At 40.7% G+C, this 22,363-nt stretch overlaps 2 protein-coding genes across 2 annotated transcripts; both read left to right on the top strand.

The window, feature by feature from the left end:
* The first annotated feature begins 8,668 nt into the window (after positions 1 to 8,668).
* Positions 8,669 to 11,018, top strand: LOC137997235 (BTB/POZ domain-containing protein 6-like). The gene has a single exon (XM_068843107.1). The coding sequence runs from the start codon at positions 8,739 to 8,741 to the stop codon at positions 10,071 to 10,073; it is 1,335 nt and encodes a 444-aa protein (XP_068699208.1). The 5' UTR covers positions 8,669 to 8,738; the 3' UTR covers positions 10,074 to 11,018.
* A 6,561-nt stretch (positions 11,019 to 17,579) lies between these two features.
* LOC137997236 (BTB/POZ domain-containing protein 6-like) lies at positions 17,580 to 20,823 on the top strand. Its single transcript, XM_068843108.1, has one exon. It carries the CDS (start codon positions 17,667 to 17,669, stop codon positions 18,999 to 19,001), a length of 1,335 nt encoding a protein of 444 aa, XP_068699209.1. The 5' UTR covers positions 17,580 to 17,666; the 3' UTR covers positions 19,002 to 20,823.
* Positions 20,824 to 22,363: the final 1,540 nt, after the last annotated feature.

The raw sequence follows: 22,363 nt of genomic DNA on the forward strand, positions 1-22,363 counted from the left end.
AAACGCCGCATAAGGGAGGCAATTGAGATAAGATTACGTAAGCCGTCTTTGAACAGAGACAATGGCTTCGAATTAGTCAGCATCTATGACACCATCTTAGATCCCCCGAGACCATGATTATGTAACCCTTCTTAACATTCAAATTTGCGTTGTGCCGGACGAAGTTGGGTGGTCCGAACGAAATATCGCACTTTTAAGTTTTTAATTGCCCTCCTCCGCGTACCGAAAATTGATGCCCGTTCCTGACTCTTGTCTGGGTCACAGAAGAGCGATCGGAGAAAAGATCATGACAGACCTACTCTGACTTCCCTACTTGTCTTTACGGTTGCGACGCTTTAGTATGTGCCCTCAAAGTTTTGCTCTAACGAATGTCTTTAAGTGATTTCCATCTTCTGTATGATATGATGGGAGGCGTTTTATAAATGTTTTGCATTCTTCATGTTGTGACAAATGGTATTATTCTCTCGTGAGTCTTTTTTGTTTGTTTTCTTAATGCTGACTGCCTTCCGGAAAATTTTACTTCAGCCAATGTGCCATCTATTAGGTTTTTAGGATAGCCGCGAGCTTCAAGTCGCGTTTTAAAATTTGAGATGGCCTCCTGGAAATGCGTTTCCGAGGAGTTTGTATGTAAGAGTCCGACAGCTTCACACTTTATGAAACCTCGTTTTACACTTGGGGGGTGACAAGAGGTATAGTGGGTGTACTGGTAGGTCTCGGTCTGTTTATAGTGGGTTTTGATGTCAAGGATCTATTCTGTTTCGAATCTTACTCCTTTGTAAATAAACCACTGCGTCAAGAAAAGCGATTTCGGTGTCTGAGACCTCAGCTGTGAATTTTATCGTTGGATGATATGTGATTGCTTGTGTTATGAATATAGCGAGGTCATCTCTTTTCGTGTCCCAAAGGGAGAAAACGTCATCGATATAACGTCTCCATGCTATGGGTTTTATCCTACTTTGGTTTAGTAAGTTGGTTTCGATTTCGGCTAGGAATATGTAGGTAAAAGCTAGCGACCGCCATTTTTGTTCCCATAGCCGTTTCATGAGTCTGGAGATAATTTTCTCCTTTGAACTCAAAGGAATTTTTTTTAAGTATGAGGCCTAGCATTTTTTTAAGATAGTGAGATGGAATAAGAGAGTTATTATTGTGGAAATTCTCATATGCACTGCATACTGTTTGAATTCCCTCCTCTTGTAGGATGTTCGTGTACAAGCAGTACAAGCTTGTGACATCCATAGATACCAAAATAGTATCCTGTGGAATTATTGTCTCCTCAACGAAATTTATGAAATCAGTTGTGTCTTTGATGTACAATTTTTGTCGCAAGGCAATAGGCTGTTACAAAACATGTTACAAATGATCAGCAAATGATAATATTCTTTTCGTTGGCCCATCGCAACCTGAGATAATCAGTCTTCCGCCCGGTTTGGTTTGTGTATTTTAGTTAAGGTGTAGAAGATAGGTATCCTTGATGGGTTGGGAGCAGTTTGTGAACGCCACTTTTTTTGTCATTTCATCGATATATTTGTCATTGTGGAGCCACAGGCAGACAACGATAAGGATGCGAGGGCGCGTGACGTCACCTTATTTTGAGACAGTTGTAACGGTCGATTCAACTAATCGAGGAAAATGTGCCATAAAAACGTCAAATGGCGATGTTTCTTTTCAAACATTCATTTTATGGCCAGCCAGATAATTAAAGTTCACTCACCCACTATTTTCTGCGTTGTCCTGAGTGATTTGATGGGTTTTTGGGACGCTTCGATTTCCCCTTCTTATCCGACGCGTCGTCACATACAATATAAATAGACAACGCGTGCAACTTCCAAGACCGCTCACGGCCGAGTACCTCCAGAATTTAGCCAAATTTCTCAAACTTCCAAAGGTCGCTCGCCTGTCAGCCTCTGGCACGTGAAAAGTCGATAATCTTGCTAGCAGCGTGCCAAAAATTATCGTATTTACAAGGCTCTGCAACCTCAAAATCCTGCTCGATTTTCAAGCTACGCCCAGGTTTTTGCTACCATTAGATGATGCGGACAGGACTGAGCCATCATTGGAATTTGATCAAAATCAAATTAATCAATCAAAAAGGACAGATTTCCCCCAAGAGAGACAAACTTATTAATGTGTGCTTTTTGATTGGTTAATTTGATTTTTATTCTTCTACGTCATCGGCTTCAGGGATCATGTGAGAGATTGCAGTGCTCAGGCGTACTTCAGTACGGTACGCGTGATTGTACTTCGAGGACAGCAGAAAAATCGCAGCATTTCCCTTGCCTTTTTCGCGGGTTTAAGATTTTACAACAACCGTCCAGAAGAATCACTGCTTCGTAGAAGCACTTTAATGAGCCCCCTTTTTGGGGAAAAGTGGAAATATTGTTGTGAGAATCGAAGATTTTCACCGAATAAGTTGAACGCGTGCTCGTGGCAGCACACTTGCGACCAGAATAAAAATGTTCAACCCTACGACAACTCAGAAAGACAAAGACCAGCAGAAAGACCAAAGAAGTTCTCTGAATACTGAAAGTACTGCAGGTCCTAGCAAAGAGGGCCCTATTCATAAGACTTATTGTGATGAAAACAATAGTTGGGCAGTACATTCGCCGAATGTCTCAGTGAAAGAATCGGCGCGGAAACCCGATACCAGTGACGAGAGCGAGCTTTAAAAGTTCGGAGGTATATGCTATCGGAATCGATCCGAGACTTGAAAAATACTCTGGCTGGAAAATGTGATCTGTTAGAGCAAACACTGACACAGCCGGATGTCTGGAACGCAGACGACGAGGAATGTGATGTTCTCTCTGACTCTCACCATACCACGGAGAAAAAGGCGCGATCAAATTCAGGCTCTGGTGAGACCACGAGCAAACAGAAAGTGCTTAACTCCATTGCAGACGAAATACAAATGCAGGAGAAGGTTGATTCAGGTATTGATGAACAGTTATCTCGAATGATTAAACATTTGATGTTTAAGACGAAAAAGCCTGATGAGGAAGAACTTAAGGAGAAGTTGAGTCTTATAATCCGACCCGCTAACTGTACTTCATTAGTACAGATGAGCTTATTTGGCAAAGGCTCAGACCACAGACCCATTCTTTTGACTCTAGGGCTCAAGTTGCCCAGACTTGTGTTGTCAAGTCAGTCACAATTCTGGAAAAAATGCTAGACAAGTCATTGAACCTGAAAGACAAGCTGCCAGACATGACCAAATCATCTGGTCATGGTATAGATGCCATTCAGAAGGATCCTGATATTTTCCTCAATGATGACATGGGTGTAATCGAAACAATGAGCTTCGCCAACTATGAAATAAATGCTCCCCGCAGAGAGTGCATCAAGCCTGACTTGAATGAGGATTACATGTCACTCTTCTCTTCATCATATATATCTAGCTAGAAATGGATTTACACCAAATTTGCACAGCGCAAATATAATGCAAACATATATTTACTCTAGAGCAAACCTGTAGCAAACATGGTAAATGCCACATTTGCTACTATATTCACACTAGTGTGCAAATATGGTAGCAAATGTGGCATTTACCACGTTTGGTACAGGTTTGCTCTAGAGTAAATATATGTTTGCATTATATTTGCGCTGTGCAAATTTGGTGAAAATCCATTTTTTCGTGCATTCCCATAAACCAATTCCTTTTGGTGGTGACACATCAAAGCGACTAGAGGACATAGAGAAAACCACTGAAGTCGTACGAAAGGCTATGTTGCAGCAGAGTTCATTCTCCAGACAGCGCCACTTCAAGAGTGGTGGCTCACAGAGGTTCAGAGGACTGACGTGCTTCACGACTGCATCCCCAACGACACGGCTATACACAGCGTACTTTTTTTAGGAAAGCGCCCCTCTCTCTACAGCAACCCATATCAGAAGTCACAAAAAGGGGGAGGGAAGAACAAGGAGCCAAAGACGTAACTGAACCTGTAGCAGATATAGTGCAAACCCCAGATGAGGTGAGACACTCACCCTTGATATGCTTAAAGGGGGCCAGTTTTCCCCTCATAAGTACTGCTCAATTCAAAGCAGGTAGATTGAAAACGTTTATACACAACTGGAGGAAGTTGACCTCTAACCCCTTTATCCTTGACACAGTGCAGCATTGTGACATTGAATTTGGACTAGGCGCTTCATGTAACCGTCATAATGTGAAAATACAAACGTTTAATAGCGAGGAAGATAATATCATCAATGCTGAAATTTCTAGGCTCTGTGCGAAGGGAGTCCTTGAGTAGACGAGCCATTGCACAGGGAAATTTATCTCCCCTACATTCATTCGACACAAAAAGGATGGTACTTACAGACTGATCCTCAATCTTAAAGACTTCAATGGGAATGTACAGTATCATCATTTCAAAATGGAAAGCATTGAGTCAGTTATTTTAACTTGTGAAGTCTAACTGTTTTGTGTCATCAATATAGATTTAAAAGAAGCTTACTACTCGGTAACTTTAACTCCAGGACACCGCAAATATTTACGTTTTAAGTGGAAGGGCAAACTCTTTTAGTATACGTAAAAATATTGAAGGGCCGCAGCCAGGGTAAAACATAGTTGAAATAAAGAAAACGATCTCTAGCTAAAATGATTAAAAGCTACGAGCTTTCGACTGCCCGAACTGCAGTCTTTGACGAGTAAAATGAATGATAAGAAAGCGATGAGAAAATTTAAATAAAAAGCGTCAATTGCGAAATAATAAAAATGTAAATGGTTATGAATGTTTGTTAAAAGAATGTTGTATTGCCCACGGCTATTCACAGCGTCCTTTTTTTAGAAAAACGGCAATACAACATTCTTTTTAACAAACATTTATAGCCATTTACATTTGTATTATTTCGCAATTCTCGTTTTTTATTCAAATTTTCTCGTCGCTTTCTTATCATTCATTTTACCCGTCGAAGACTGCAGTTCGGGCAGTAGAAAGCTCGTAGTTTTTAATCATTTTAGCCAGAGATCGTTTTTTAAATTTCGATTATCTTTCAGTATACTTGCTTTCCCAATGGGATTCCTAATGCCCATGATTATTCACTAAGCTGTTAAAGCCTGTGTATGCTAACATAAGGCAAAAACGTATGAGGTAGCCCCTTACATCGATGCCTCTTTTCTACTGGGAGACACCCAGCAGGAATGCTGGGAAAATGTTAAAAACACCCCTTTGCTCTTCCAAGATTTGGCGTTTATTATCCACCCAGACAAGTCAGTTTTCATCCCCACAAGGGCATTAAACTTTTTGGGGGTTGTCATTAATTCTGAAGAAATGACAGTTAAACTGACACCAGACAAGGCTAACTGCCTTAGGGAGGCGTGCATAGAACTCCTCAATATCCAGCACCCCTCCATCAGAGAGGTTGCAAGAGTTGTTGGTCTTATGATTAGCAGTGCCCCTGCTGTAGAATTGTGTTTGTTGTTCTATAGAACCCTTTAGGATGAAAAAATTGATGCCTTGAAACAAAATCTCGGTGATTTTGATGCAAAAATGGAACTTAGTACATCAGCTAAACTGGACTTGCAATGGTGGATTGATAATATCCACCATGCGGACATGAAAATCTCACCACCAAATCCAGATATTGCGATCACTACAGATGCATGCAAACAAGAGTGGGGGGCAGTGAGAGACAACCAGACCACAGGTGGTCGGTGGTCCCCTGTGGAAGTAAGCTTGCACATTAACGAGCTGGAACTCAAAGCAGTCCTCTTTGCATTACATTCATTGTGCAACAATATTAGTAACAAGCAAATACGTAACACAACCACCGTCTACTACATAAACAATATGGGAGGCAATATAAATCAAGAGCCTGTTATGATATTGAAATATATTCCTTAGCTCAGCTCATGTGCCAGGGAAACAGAATACCTTGGCTGACGACAAATCTAGGGTATTTCATGATCGAACGGAGTGGACGTTGAAGACAGGTCAGAGGTCTTCCAAAAGTTATCCCAATTGTGGAGCCCTTTTGAGACTGACCTGTTTGCTTCCAGGTTAAACAAACAGATTGATAATTATGTATCATGGAAACCAGATCCTGGTGCAACTGCTGTGGATGCTTTTTCAATACTGTGGGAGAGAAAAACATTTTATGCATCCCCCACCCCCCTCCCACCCCCCTTTTCTCTCATTCCCAGATGTTTACAGAAGATCACGACAGACAAGGCAGAGGGAGTGATCATTGCACCCATGTGGCCCACTCAGACATATTACCCCAGGATAATGTCCATGTCGATTCAACTGCCAAGGCTGTTACTAAGGAAGGAGAACCTGTTAAGACTGCCACATTGCCAATCAAATCACTCACTATGGAAGAAAATGCAACTGATGGCATGTTTTGTATCCGGAAATGCCTTGAGGCAAAAGGAGTTCCAGAGGAAGTTAGAGGAATCATGTTGCAGTCCTGGCGGAAATCCACCCAACACCAGTATGAAGTCTATCTTAACACATGGTCATCATTCTGCAGTAAAAGGAAGATTTATTCGCATGACATTTCTGTAAATAATGTGTTAAAGTGTTTAACTCTACTTTATGAGCTGGGGCTAGGATACAGTTCTCTTAACACTGCTCACTCTGCCTTATCCTCACTTGACTGTGGTAGCACATGTTCCGTTGGAAATCATCCCTTAACTGATTTGACGGTCTATGACAGGGGTTTACATTTCGAGGCCAACGAAGTCTCATTATACCATCGTTTGGGATGTTAAAATTGTGATGGACTATTTTCGACAATGGAAAGACAATATGGCTCTCTCGCTTTAAGGACCTCTCAATGAAAACTGCCTCTCTAGTTGCCCTAGTACCAGCACAGAGGGTGCAGTCATTGCACAAGTTAGATCTAAGTTGCACGATGCAGGAAAAGGACAAGTTTACATTCAAGTTTGATTTGTTAAAACAAATCCTTGCCTTCTGTCAAGTCCCCAGTCATCGAACTTTGTTTTTTCCCTGAGAACCCTGAGATTTGTGTTGTTGAAACGTTGTCACATTATCTTAAGAGAACACAGTCATTAAGAGAGCAAGAAATTCGGTTGTTTTTGACATACCAGAAGCCTTATCATGCTGTCAGTGCTAATACTCTTAGGCGCTGGATAATGTCTATGCTTAATTTAAACTAGCTGTTATTGACACCACTAGATTTAGTGCACATAGTACACGAAGTGCTTCACCCTTAGCAGCTTCGCAGGCAGGAGTACCTCAAATGGCTATACTTCGTACAGGGGGATGGTCCCCCCAGCAAACGTTTGCTAAACATTATTGTGTGCCTGTTCAACACAAAAATACTTTTGCTGAAGCCATCTATAAGGCCTGAATTGAGACTGCAGTATTTTAGTGAAGTTGAAGTTAGTAATAGCTAACTGGTCAATGTACTCAAGCATGTGATAAGATTTCATGTGATGCTCTTTCCAGGTTGGGCTAAGATTAAAAAGCTTTTATGTTGCATTGATGTGTTCTAGCCTGCATTTATCATGGCTTCAAAATGTCAAATGATCCCTCAAGCCGATGACGATACCTGGAAGTCGAGGTTTGATTGAGATTCTTCTACGTCATTTTAGCCTTGAAGGATCAGGTAACCACCCTAGTAGAGATCCAGGCCATATCTCTTTCAAGACTGAAGTACGTATGCGCAATGCAATCTCCCACCTGATCCCTCAAGCCTAAGATGACGTAGAAGAATCTCAATCAAACTTCCACTTCCAGGTAAGTCTTGTTTCGTTTTTTAATTCTTCTACGTCATCGGCTTGAGGGATCTTGTGAGATTTTGAAGCCCTTATAAATGCAGGCTAGAACACATCAATGCAACATAAAAGCTCTTTAATCTCAGCCCGGCCAAATTCCAATGATGGCTCAGTCCTGTCCGCATCATCTAACGATAGCAAAAACCAGAGCGAAGCTTGCAAATCGAGCAGGATTTTGAGGTTGCAGAGCCATGTGAATGCGATGATTTTTGGCACGATGCTAGCAAAATTATCGACTTTTCAATTGCCAGAGGGGAGGCAAGCGACCTGGGTGGGTATTGCAGGTCCACAACAGCTGAATAGCTGCCAAAACTTCAACCTTCTCCAACAAATGTATAAATAAATAAATAACAAATAACAAATAATAACCTTTGGAAGTAAGAGAAATTCGGCTGAATTCTTGACGCACTCGGCTGTGAGCGGTCTTGGAAGTTGCGTCAGATCTGAAGGGGAAATCGAAGTGTCCCAAAAACCCATCAAATCACTCAGGACAACGCAGAAAATAGTGGGTGAGTGAACTTTATTTATCTGGCTTTCCATAAAATGAATTTTCGAAAAGAACAACTTTCACGTTTGATCTTTATGTGACCATCACATAACAATACATGGACCTTTTATCAGAAACCATCCATGCATAATATGATGCATAATGTCACGCCAGATGTCACGTATAGCGACGAAATCCAAAATTCAAACTGCTTTTTCTCAAAAAGAAAGCATGCTACCAACCTTAAAACAGGCCAGCAGATATATTTTTTTTTTAAGTGGCTTTAACCCGATGAAGGAAGAAACTCAACATTTGTAACTTTAGTTTTTTTTGTGACGTCACGTAAAAAGCCAGAATTATTAAAACCAGGAAGCATTCATGCATCACACAGCAAGGGGCGGTGTGTGACGTATGTCTCATAGGCTGAATCGTCACGTTGCTCAGCATCGGCTTGACAGACACAACGAAGGGAAGCGGAGTATCGTGAACATATCTAAATTGCCTCTCAAAACGAAGATGTCTGCCCGGGAAAATTGGCAAACAAAGAGGCCCACAATCCGAGAAAGAACCATGTTTATGCTGAACAACGACCTTTTCAGCGATGTGAAGTTCGTAGTTCGTAAATCTGACAGCGATGGCGAAAGTGAAAGCAAGCAAATTATTGCAGCTCACAAGTTTGTGCTGTCCATTGGTAGTCCTGTGTTTGAAGCTATGTTTTACGGTGAGCTAGCGCAAACTAGTGGCTCCATTGAACTGCCTGACTGTGAATACAACAGTCTGTTGGAGTTGTTTCGTTTCATGTACAGCGATGAAGTGAATTTAAGCGGAAGCAATGTTATGGAGGTCTTTTATTTGGCAAAGAAATACATGGTGCCTTCACTGGTTGATAAATGCAGCGAATATGTGCAAAATAATTTACACCCATCAAATGTCCTCAGCATCCTTCCATTGGCTGAAAAGTACGACGACAAAGCCTTGGTAGATCGATGTTGGAAAGTGATCGACACACAGTCGGAAGCAGTCGCGAACTCAGATGGATTTTCGACAATTCAACGGTCCTTGCTTGAGGCAATCATCGCAAGAGACACTCTTACCATGAAAGAGATCGACCTGTTTAAAGCTGTTCACTTGTGGGCGACAAAGCAATGCAAAAAGCAAGGCTTAGAAGCAAATGGCGAAGCAAAAAGAGGGATTCTTGGGGAAGCAGTAGTTAAAAAAATCCGCTTTCCCTTGATGAAAGAACAAGAATTTGCAACCGTTGTCCTTGACGCAAAAATCCTTACTGTAGACGAAGTAGTCAACCTCGTAAAGTTCTTCAATTCAGCATTGGTGGCCACCCCAGTCGGATTTCCAGAGACAAAGCGGTCAGATTTATCCCCTGTGTTTCGCACCTGTGATAGATTTAACAGGGTAAATAGGGGTCGGTGTTGGGATTACAGAGGGACAAAAGACTTCCTTACTTTTAGCGTGAACAACAACATCAAGTTGCATGGAATTTGTTTATTTGGCAAAGTGAACAACGACTATCATGTTGAATTAGTGATCAAGGATCTTGAAAGCCATTTGACTGTTAAAACCAAGACGGATAGCTTTAGGTCACAGCAAATGGAATACAATCTTGATACTTACTTTGGATTTGAAATTGTTTTTGACACGCCACTTGATGTAAAGAAAAACACGGATTATAATATCGAAGCACTAATCTCTGGGCCCCCCTCTGGCCAGGGATACAACGGCCTTTCTTTGGTGGACGTGTCAGGCGTGCAGTTTACATTTAAGAAAAGTACACAGAACGGTAACGGAACAAGCCCTTCCGGTGGTCAATTTCCCCGATTTGTGTTTTCTTTGTAAGATTTTTTAAATTGCTTGCTCGGCTACATCTGACAGTCATAAAACAGCGTTTTCAAACTGTCAATCAGTGGGAAAAATGTACACAATTTCCAAGAGTCTAACCATAAAAGTAATACATGAAATTCGCAGACTTGTGACACATTGTGACGAGTTTAGAAATTACCATGAATGATTATGCATCACATTATTCGACGTGTATGTTAAAACCCAGAACTTGCTCTTAAAAGGCCTACGAGAGGGCTAGGTGGGTTAAATAAGGCAAGTACTGACAATTAATTTTTAAAAAATTGTTCAAAGGTGTTGAAGTTGAGGTGCTAAATCAGACGACCTTGCCATTTTTTAGGCCAAGTACTGTAGATTTTTTGACATTCAATTCATGACTGAACAAAATAAGCTTTCACAAGAAATTTGAATTTCTTCAAAGTTATTCTGAATTCCTTCTCTGGCTGCTATTGGAGGTGATTATATCCTTAATGAATCACAATCAATAAGTTTTAATCATCCCTTTATTTCGCTGAAGCGTTCACAGCTATCGCCAATTCACTCATAGGTTGTACACAAGTTGGGTAGTTGCTTTTGCTAGAAGCTTCTTTTGTCGCCAATCACGTCAGGGGCGGATCCAGGAAATTTCTTAGGAGGGGGTGCACCACTAAGGAATGGCATAGCTGACTGGTGACTTTTTTTTGGCAGAATGGCAGTTTTATTAGAAAACCGCAGGTCATGTCAGGGGGAGGGTGCGCACCCACTGCACCCTCCCCCAGGTCCACTCGTGCACGTCTTGTATTACAAGCACAGTTATCCACTAAATGAATTTCTCTATCTTGGTTTGTTGAATGTAGAATTCCCTAATTCCTTATCTTGTGAGATAATGCACCTGCTTAGATGTACTGAGCTTCAAGCGAGAGAAGTTAAAGGGATAAATAAAATTCATTGAGCTTCAACTTATTAACTTGATCAGTGTTCCAACTATTACTGAGCTTTGTTGCCGTGCAATAAATTTAAACAGTAGAGCAGAATGCTTTGTCAAAACGCTCTATTACTCTGTTATGATTCAGATTTTTTTGCTCTTTAATTGTAAAATTTGTCTCACAGAAAAAAGTCGCTTGAAGCATTCTGGTCTTGGTACACACCATTATTCGAAAACCTAATTTGTCCAATCAGTTTTCCAGGAACATTACCTCGTGTCAAGCTAAAACACCCACGATATTTTTTATCTGCGACGGCTTTAAAGCGCTTTCATTCACAACATTGTAGGCATATGTTTGTGAAGCCAAACTGAATAAGGCTTCGCAAGCATATGCCTAATTGTATTTGTCAAGCAAAAAAGGCGTGTCCCATTTAATCTTGTGGGGCACAGCAAAAGAGGTCTGACAGTGTTTAGTCAAGATGCGAGTTAAATTTCTTAGGACAGGGCTAATCCAAAGCTTAGCATAACTGTCTTGCTGATAATTTAGGTACTTTAAGTGCCTTCAGGACACAAAGAATAGTCTGCCTAACAGTCCAATTCTTGATTCCTTATGAAATCTTCCCACCCTCCCCTGGGCAGCTTCCTTGACAATACCAAACCGGGTAATGACTTGTGTAGCGATCCTCGTTGACTAAGAAGCCTGCGAGGGGCGAAATCTGACCTGATGACTTCAGAGTTTTCTTTAGTGGCTGACTCGGTTCGCTCGAGGTCATCCAAGACTATCATCAACGTGAACAACGCTACGTATACCCAGGTATCTCCACCACTTCATAAAATAAAAAAGGCGCGGAATAACTTAACGAAACTGAAAAATACAACGCCGAAAATAGAGATAGAAGGTGGAACTGTGAATATGAAAAGTTTTCCTTTGGACATGATCCAGCAATAAAGCCAATAAAAGGTTGATGTTCGGAAAAATTGTCTAGGTGGTGCTATTCGCTCTTTACTGAGACCAAATTCGGTGTAAAAACAAACTAGTCTAGACCAACAAAACTACTCGAAAACATGTTTATTAATTAGGGTATCTATTGCAAGTTCCAGTATTAATCGCTTTTTACCATAGAACTTGGTTTAGACCGTATTGGAATATTGAATGACAATAAGGCGCCGATCAACTCGAAACTTCAACACCACCCCCCCCCCCCCCTCCCCCTTTCTACCTTATAGTCGGATTTGTCTGTCATACCCAACTAAAGAACAATCGTCGTCGGCTCCTGTCGTCTTAATAAATCGTCTTGTATAAACATGCTAACACATGTTTCGTGACCCTTTATATGATGATGCCGTTTTTACCAGACTTGAGCTACTACAAAAACACAACTTTAACATTGACACAATTAAAAATGACTTGAAAATTGAATTAATTAAGTTGGACATTGTCAATAAGCAAGCTGCTCTAACTCCGAAACACGGCAAAGGTTGTTTAACGAGCGAACTGTACATTTATCAACAACAGAGCCTAGAGCGTTTATGATTGCATGTATTTTAATTTGTTCAGTGTCTGTTGATTACCTCTAACAGAAACGTAAAGCTTTCAGAGCTTTAACTATGAAATGGACGATGTGAAAACGTACCATACTGTATTCACTCTACAGTATGACAAAGACGAATTACGCAGCCAAAATTCCTTTGAAGACAACTTTTGAAGATTTTTTTTGGAAGCCAATCGCTCACAAATGCTATATTTCTTCCTTTAAATTCTTCCATCTCGTCCAAACACGTGTTTTATAGCTGTTAGCGACTTCGGCGCCCGAAAAAAAAATCCTAACACTTCCGGTTCAATTTTCCCCACCCCACGCGGACAAAGCTTTGCATGAGGGGGGGGGGGGTGTTGAAGTTTCGATTTGATTGGCGCATAAGCTCATCGTCAGAAGCCTAAAAGATTCTTCAAGTAACTTTAAAATCAAAGAAGAGACGGATTACGGATGCAGAAAGACAGGGAGAGTGTTAGCAAAAAACCAGCCGAAGTTTACTAGGTGGCGTAAGAAAAAAGAAATCTTATTAGAATTACCAATACAGGAGATATTGAAGAGGGGAGCGTTAATTTAATAATTTCCCGGCCAAAAGAAACGTATTTACAATGTCCTTATAGCCTCCTTTACTGACCACGTCTTCCCACTTTACTTCAAAGTGAGTTACAGTCTTGTGCTTCAATAACGTCTTTAAAACCTCGAGTATAGGCTCCTTGCGTGTTGCTGAGCTCCGACATCCCTACCCCAGGAATTCGAAAGATTATCCAGGACTGGAAGTCAAGTGTACTTTCTTTCCACACCGGAGACAGAGGTCGGTCAGCTCCCTGATAGCCGCTGTAAGAGATGTCGGAAACAGAGTTAACGTTACAGTTCAAGGCTATCACCACTCAGAGCCGCCATCTGGCAAGGACATCTGTTACCGTATACTCTGTCCGATGAAGTCCCCGATCCGCACTTACTGCAACGAAGACCACAATGTTCTAACTGCCGCGGACACGAGGAAAGCATTATCACAACACCCAGCAAGGAGAACAACTGCTGCAGTCACGTTTTTCCAAGAACTAAAGAAGAACCTTCCAGTAAACAAAATAGACCGTTTCATCAGCAACCACAACTTCCAATATGAAGAATGTGGTCTGAGAGTTTGGAAATGTTATGGTATTGGTAACGGGAAGTACCTTCCTTGTGATGGTATATCTATGTCGAGCACCAGGGTCCAACATAGCTCCAAAGAGCCAAATCTCAAGGTTTTTATGATCCCCCTGCCAAGCGAGAAGTTAGGCGACGTTTAGAAGTTACCAAGAAAAGCCTGGCGCCAGTCTTCGAATGTTCCGTTCTTGGATGTGTTGAGGCTTTCGAAACGTTTAAGCAACTGGAGCTGCACCTGGACGTCGGCAAGCATACCGTCAGCACAGTAAACCAGTATGCTGTTATCAGAAGAGACTGGGCTCTCAAATTCTCATCGGTTGACGCCGCTAATATCCAAAGCTGTTCGTCAGATTCCAGGGGAGCAACAACCTTTCCGGCAGTCAGTAATGCTGTCTCGCCTCTTCGAACAGGGTGGGCTCTTAGAAAACAAAGGAGTAACTTGAGATTTTCACAGAAGGCAAAAGAGTATCTAACGGCTCGGTTTACCCTTGGAGAAAGAACTGGACGCAAAGCAGACCCTGCCCAAGTTCCAGTAGAATGCCAAATGCAAAAAATGAACATAAAGAACGTCTGTTCACTAGAACATAGTGGATGACAAAGAACCAATTCCAGAGCTTTTTTTCAAGACTGGCAGCAAAACGTCGAAAAAATCTGGATGATGTATTGCCAGACCAAGAGGAAGATGTCCAGTTCTTGCAGGAGGATTTCAAAATTAAGACAAGATCTTATAGAAAATGTAAACAAGCAACTCAGTGTATCGCATCTTATCTGCTACGACATGTACGACCTCTTTGACCGTTACCACAGCAACACACTCCAATAATTCAATGTAGCCATGCCGAAGACTATCTGTATCCATTTTGAGATCCCTGTAAAATAGAGAGACAAAAAGAAAGTGCTTACAGGCAATTTGTCGGAAATGATTGATGAACGTGACTGTGCTTCTCACTATAACCATGTATTATCTAAATGAGTCTTATGGAACAGGGATTTTGTAGACCTGGCCTCAGTATCGAATATCCTTGCTGTCCGATGTTTTTTAGGGTACCCATACATCGCTCTAGGATCAAAGGTTTCAGTAGAAGATGTAAAACTACATTCTAGAAAATATAAAGTCGAGTTAGTGGAGTTAGTTGACACTCATAAACCAAATCGGTTTTTATCATTGACAGGGCCAAATTGGCTGACTCTTTTTGGGTACTTAGCGTACAAGATGTCAAGTAGATGATAGGTTTAATAAATCAGTACAAATTTTATGTTGCCATACATCTGTTTAGTAACAAAAAATGGTAAAAAGCCAGTGAGTTTTGATATTGTACTGAACAGACAGATGGCAAAGTGGAATCTTCTTCGAAGGAACTAAAATATATGATTCGGCTTTGACTCTTCTTTTCTTTCTTCGGGTCGCGATAATCCTGCGCGTTCGTTCCCATATCTCCAGTTTTGTTTGTGAGCTAGTGGACAGTACGTCGGGTAAAAAAAGAAAGTGAGAGGTGAGGGTAGGATTGCTTTTAGTAATAAGCGTTAATATTTGCATCGTTCTTGAGTTCCGTTCAAAAACTATTGCTTTCAATGGTAATTCCTTTACCGGCAGGTACAAAACACAAGTCACAGGTCACTGGTAGTTGTTTTACCAATAGAAAGTATCCTTAACATTCATAAAAGCTAATCTTAGGCCTAATTAGTCCTAAAAAAAGGGTTTTAGGCCTGAAGTTTGCTTTTATGAACGTTCAGGATACTTTCTGTATTGGTAAAACAATGACCTGTGAGCTGTGTTTTGTACCTGCCGTTCCTTTACCGAATGATCACCTATTCCACCTGTCGTTACAGGCAACACCTTCTACAGAACAATGTACCTATCAGACTATAGCTTATAGCCAGGATACCTTGAAGTCAAACGTTGTCCTTTGAAATCTTAAACATCAATGCAAGAATGGAGATTTTTTTTTTGATAATATCGCAATAAATGGCGTAAGCAGTGTCGCTGATGCATTGTGGTAGCCTTGTTTGTGCGGACGTCTGTGGGACCAGCAACATACCGACACTCAATCCGCTTTCAAAATTGGGAGATTTCTTCCAAAATTTAGGCTTCAAACCTCGATTTGTCCCCTGAAAACCAGAGGTGGATTGTTTATTACCTAGTTTTTGAAGAAACCCAGCTCTAACGATGTGTCAATGGGGTACTTATCGCAAAATGCAGTGTTCCAGATAAGAGTCGGGTCTCGAGTCAATAACCTGACAAAGAAGTCTTCCTGACCCGACAGATGAAATGTAAAAATTCAGTTAAATATTACAACAAAATTAAAAAACAAAAGACGAAAGTTTCTTAGCTAAAATGTACGTTGTTATACTCTGAAAGAGATAAACGATTTAACATTCTTCCCTGCAGTTCATTCAATGTAAACAAGAACGTTGACACGAAGTGACTACGTGCACCTTTGTGGTTGCCTAGCTCGTGATCAATTTCTTCCTTTTGACAGAACATCATGACCTTGCCCTTAATTCATAGAATCAGAGATTGCAGAAATTTTGGTGTTTTCACGATCGATTGTCATAATAATATAATCTTTCGCTGAGAATTCGAAAATCAGAGTTAAATAAAAATTATTTTGAATGTTATTTTTCTTGTTCATCTGTCTTTTGGCTTGTCTTTTACTGTTACCTCCCGGCTTTTGCGGTACTTGTTCCCTAACCTCCAACCCTAACCCCTAACCAACGTCAAATTAACTCCTGACTACTTCGACACGGCGGTCGTGCGAAGATTGAAGATGTATTTCACGTGTTTCATCGGCCAGTAGTTATTTTAATCAGCGTGATGCTCATTCCTGGCTCTTTGCGTCGATGGAGTAAGCACATGGAAATTCACAGCGGAGCGATCACAGAACAATTAATGGGTTATTTAATCAGGAAGTACAGTCGAAGCTCTCTTTACGGACACTCTCGTAAGCGGACAGCTCTACTTACGGCCGCCTTGTTTGAAACCCCGTTTTAACTCCCATACAAACTCTGTATTTTTACATTCTCGTAAGCGGACATTCCCGTAAGCGGCCGCGGACACTTTCAGGGATTACGACTTAGACTTTTCCTTTGTTTTTAAGCTCCCGTAAGCGGAAACCCAAAAGAAAATCAACAACCTCTGTACAGTATCTTGTTTTTATCAATCAACCATTTTACATTGCCGTTCGTCACAATGATTTTACAGTAATTACAGTACCATATTTCACTGTTTGTTTTGTCGTCATCCACGTCCGGTTACATTTAGAAGCATATGCGCTTGTGACTGGAATTACAACGCTGTCAGCACATTGTAGCCAAGGCACTCAAGTTTCGATTTTAGCCAAGGCACAGACATTTTAGTGTCACCATAAAAAATATACTGGCGAGGAATTTCTAAGCCGTATCCGGCTCCTCTGTTTACTCACTTTCCCCTTACAACAGTCTTTCCTTTGTTTGTACCCCGCTTTAAAAACTTGCTGCCAGACTGTATCACTACTTTTTGTTGCAGTGAGGCTGTTAATGTTGGTTACAGTTATGATTTGTTATTTTTGAAAATCACTGAGGTGCATTCCTAGTACTGCAGTATACGGTACTGTATTACTGTTTAGTTATCGTCATTATCGTAGGATTGTATAGGGCGCAATAAAACAAAAGTGTCATTTAATACCGCGGTATTTTTTTTTATACCAATATTTATGGTTAGCTGGGCAAGCCCCCGTAAGCGGCCATCTATCCCCTACACCTCTAGTGGCCGCTTACGAGAACCATTCTCGTAAGCGGCCAGCTCCAGTTACGGACATTTTTATCCCGTCCCGAGGGTGTCCGCTTACGAGAGCTTCGACTGTATGAAGCATCCATGCATCACAACAGAGGGAGCCGTTGTGTGACGTATGTTCTATAAGTTGAAATTTATGTATAGCCGTCACGCTGGTGAGTATCGGCTTGACTGACTGACAACCGAGAAAGCGGAATTATCGTGAATCTTCTAAATTGCGTGTCAACACGAAGATGTCTGCCCGAGAAAACTGGCAACCAAAGAGGCCCACAATCCGAGAAAGAACCATGTTTATGCTGAACAACGATCTTTTCAGTGATGTGAAGTTTGTAGTTCGTAAATCTGACAGCGATGGGAAATTTGAAAGTAAACAAGTTGTTCCAGCTCACAAGTTTGTGTTGTCGATTAGTAGTCCTGTGTTTGAAGCCATGTTTTACGGTGAGCTAGCGGAAACTAGTGGCTCCATTGAATTGCCTGACTGTGAATTCAACAGTCTGTTGGAGTTGTTTCGTTTCATGTACAGCGATGAAGTGAATTTAAGCGAAAGTAATGTTATGGAGGTATTTTATTTGGCGAAGAAATACATGGTGCCTTCCCTGGTTGATGAATGCAGCAAGTATCTGCAAAATCATTTAGATGCGTCAAATGTTTTCAACATTCTTCCAATGGCTGAAAAGTACGAGGAAAAAGTATTGGTAGATAGATGCTGGGAAGTTGTCGACACACAGTCAGAAGCAATGGTGACGTCAGATGGATTTGGGACAATTCAACGCTCCTTGCTTGAAGCAATTGTCTCAAGAGACACTCTTACCATGAAAGAGATCGACCTCTTTAAAGCTGTTCACCTGTGGGCAACAAAGCAGTGCGAAAAGCAAGGCTTAGAAGCAAATGGAGAAGCAAAAAGAGGGATTCTTGGAGAAGCACTAGTTAAAAAAATCCGCTTTCCCTTGATGAACCAACAAGAATTTGCAACCGTTGTGCTAGATGCAAAAATTCTTACTCCAGACGAAGTGATTAACCTCGTAAAGTTCTTCAATTCAGCATTAGTGGACGTCCCAGTAGGATTTCCAGAAAGAAAGCGGTCAAGGTTACCCCTTTCGCTTCGCACTTACGATAGATTTATCCTGTTCGATAAAAGTCAGTGTTGGCTTTACAGGGGGGCAAAGGATCTTCTTATTTTCACCGTGAACAAAAACATAAAGTTGCATGGACTGCGTTTGTTTGGCAGTGAGAACAACAACTATAGCGTTGAATTGGTGATAGAGGATCTTGTTAGTCGAGCCATTGTTAAAACAAAAACGGGAATTTTTAAGTCACAGCTTATGCAATGCAACGGTGCTGTTTACTTTGGGTTCGAAATTCTTTTTGATACGCCTCTTGATGTGAAGAAAAACACCGATTATCTAATCGAGGCAAAAATCTCTGGACCACCGTCTGGCAAAGGATACAACGGACGCTGTATGGAAGAGGTGTCTGACGTGATGTTTACCTTCAAGAGTTGTGGGGAACCCTCAAATGGAACCGGTCCTTCCGCTGGTCAATTTCCTCAATTTCAGCTTTCTTTGTAAGTTTTATGAACAAGATTGCTTAGACGGCTAGATTTGTTAATCATAAAACAGCCTTTTCAAACTATGCACTTGTAAGAAAAAATACTAATGCATTGGCTAAAAATAAGTTAACTAACTCTTCAGACAACGGTCACCAAAGGGTTTCTTCGCCCAAGATTTAGACTTGTAATGGACATTTTTATTCCATATGAATGCGTCCCTGCAAAACGTTCCAAAAAATTGAGAATTTCCTTTAACTGGAAGAAAAGTACATGAAATGTGCTTAATCGATTATGACAAAGGAACAGTCATTCTGAGGTCATGAAAAACAGACACTCAATCGAAGTCAAATCAATTTCCTTTCACACAGGTTTCAGGGACGCTAAGCTGGCTTTAAAAATTTAGGGATCTAAGACAGCCATTTATCCACGGGGCTAGCTTGAGGCGAGCATTGACATTATACCAGAGCTGACCTTACATTAAATAAATAAGAAAGCTTTTAAATCAGAAGACCCTGTCATTATTTTAAAAAGACTTTTTCCGACATTCAATGTCGTAAACAAAATCAGTTGAAGTGTTCTTAGACTTTGACCAGAAATCGATTTTTTGAACCTATTTTCTTTTCCTTTGTAATATTTTCTTATTATACCGTTCAGGTGTGATCCCAGTGGCAATTGTATTTCGTTAGTACTAGTGTATCTAAAAGATAGTAATGCTGCGGAACATTCTGTTTCAACTAATTCATGTACACTTTTTAAAAATAAGAATCTTGTTTTTCCGGCCTAGGCTGAATTCATATACTTATTTTCTGCCATTTTAGCCTGAAAATATTCTTGGATTATTCTATATTTTTTAACACTGGAAGAGAAATTTCCTATCTCCGCTCGGCCATGTAACATCCTCTATTTACTACCAAGGCTAGGGTGTCGAAAAGTTTTCTTTTTCAAGTTTGCCTGACGATAGATTAGCGACCCTTATGGGTGAACATTGTCACAGTTATCCTGCTATTTTCAAGTCCTTCATGATCATGAAACATATGAAAAAGCCCAGGCCCCGGTTGTCCGAAGGGTGGATAGTGCTATCCACTGGATAATTCAATTGATTTTGCTATTGTTTATTCGCTGGATATTGATTTATCCGGTAGATAGCGTTATACACCTTTTGAACAACCGAGGCCAGCTCTTAAAATAAGCAGCTCACAGTTTTATATAGAAATTGGACTAACGGGTCCAAGAGACGCGCCCCTGACAAGTCTTTTATTTGTTTTTGACATACAAAGAGCTCAGTTGCACCCAAAAAAACCTCGACGAAAATTTTCAAAGCTTACAAGAAACGCACCTCATATCTTAACTCAGTCACTGTGGTCAAGGATCGCGTGGCGAAGAATCTCAGTGGGTGCGTCGTCAGCAAATAAAAGACAATGTGCTCTGGCCTGGGTTGCTCGAAGCATGGTAAGCGCTAACCAGCCTTAAATACCATGGAAACCTAGAGGTTTTTATACCTCTTATCCAACGGTTAGCGCTAACAAGTCTTCCAGCAACCGGGCCCCTGGTGTCTAGATAACAAGAAGAAAAGCAACGTTCAAATCGACGTCACCACTAGCTCCTATCTTTGTCATGAGTTTGTGTACCTCAACTGATGGCAGCAATTTTGTATTAACTGACGAATATCAGAGAATTCTAGCAATACTGTCAAATATTGTTGAATTTGCTGACAAATTGTATGGCTTATAAATTATACCCCTCTAAATTCAAGATTCTGAATATGCATATTGCGTTACTCCGACTTTTTGGTCGTGGATACCGATGCGTATTCTCTATTTTCGAATTCCCCGTAATACACTTTGTTTGCCCCCCAAATTTTGCATAAACTATTGTATTCAAATGCTCTTGGGGACACTGCATATTCCCAAGAGCATTTGAAAACAATGGTTTATGCAAAATTTGGGGGGGCAAACAAAGTGTATTATGGGGAATTCGAAAATAGAGAATAAAGGACTATCGCTAGCTAGAGGTCAGAATATGCAAATTTGTCACTCAATCAGATGTAAACTAATCTATAAGTCAACGACCTTGAATATCGATTTTTTCAAGATTGCTAATTGTCACTCACTCAGTTGAATTGAAATCGATATGGCATCGATCAATATCGATTTTCCGACGTTTCACTTTCCGAAGTAATGCAGCAACGCAATACGTTGAAATAAATCTTGGACTTTCCTTCGTTTCGACGGGATTGATACTCGTCGCAATCAGCATGTGTTACCGAGCCATTGCTCAGTGGAAGGGTAGTTGCCAAAGCGCGGGGCCGGGACCGGGGTCGGGGTGTCTTTCCTTTTCGAAATTTTTTTGTTTCAATTTTTGTTGTTCAATTCTCCGGTACTGTTAATTTGAGAATAACCGGCATCTGTCCTTCATTTATGGTGGAAAAAACATTTTTTAAAAATAAGGAACCTACGGGACTTCGTTTTTCTATGTTTTAAAATCGAAGTTGGTTTTTGCGAGCATCTGAGTTCGTCTTTCCGAAAATTCGTAAAACTCGGAGTTTGTTTTTCGAAATTGAAGAGAATTTCCGTAATTGGAGTTTATGGAATATACGCTAACACTGAAGACTCGATGAGCTCCACACTTAAAACATGTGTAAATTGCATTGTAATGTTCACTTCGTAAAAAAAACAACAGAATAACAGTTACAAGATGGTCTTCACCCAGTCACGCAACGTTCTCATTTGCTTGTTTGTTCGTGTTGTTTTCAATGTTGTCGTCTGGCGGTCTCTGACTTTACTACAAACGGTTGATAGTAAAGTCAGACTCGCATAGGAACTTGCTAGCCAATTCGATTCGGACGTCAAGGGATTGAATCCAATTTTACGATAACAAACACAACAACATTGACAACAATTTTGCGAAAACAAGAAAATGAGATTTAATTTCGAAAAACAAGACAAGAGCTTCCGGGTGTTCCTTAATTGTTTGAATAATTTCCACCATAAATGAAGGAAAGATGCCAAATATTCGAAAGTAACACTACAGGAGAATAACGACAAAAAATTGAAACAAAAAAAATTGGAAAAAAAGGACACCCCGACCCCGGTCCCGGCCCCGCGTTTTGGCTACTACTCCCATAGTTAATACTGCTCTTTGTTTTGTTATATTATTATTTCATCATTCGGTTGGTTATAATCAATACAGTAAACACCCGCATTCAGGTTTCAGGCTGATCATGTTCTTATTTAAGGGGTGCTTAGTAAGAAATCACCCAAAAAGCGTTCTTAAAATGTTCTTACAATTGGTTTCACAAATACTTCAAAATGTACATTACTAGAGGTTTAACTGACATACAAGCCTATTTAAAATAGTAGTAGTAGTAGTAGTAGTAGTAGT

This window comes from Montipora foliosa, chromosome 3, assembly GCF_036669935.1.
Source record: "Montipora foliosa isolate CH-2021 chromosome 3, ASM3666993v2, whole genome shotgun sequence".
Classification (NCBI taxonomy): Eukaryota; Metazoa; Cnidaria; class Anthozoa; order Scleractinia; family Acroporidae; genus Montipora; species Montipora foliosa.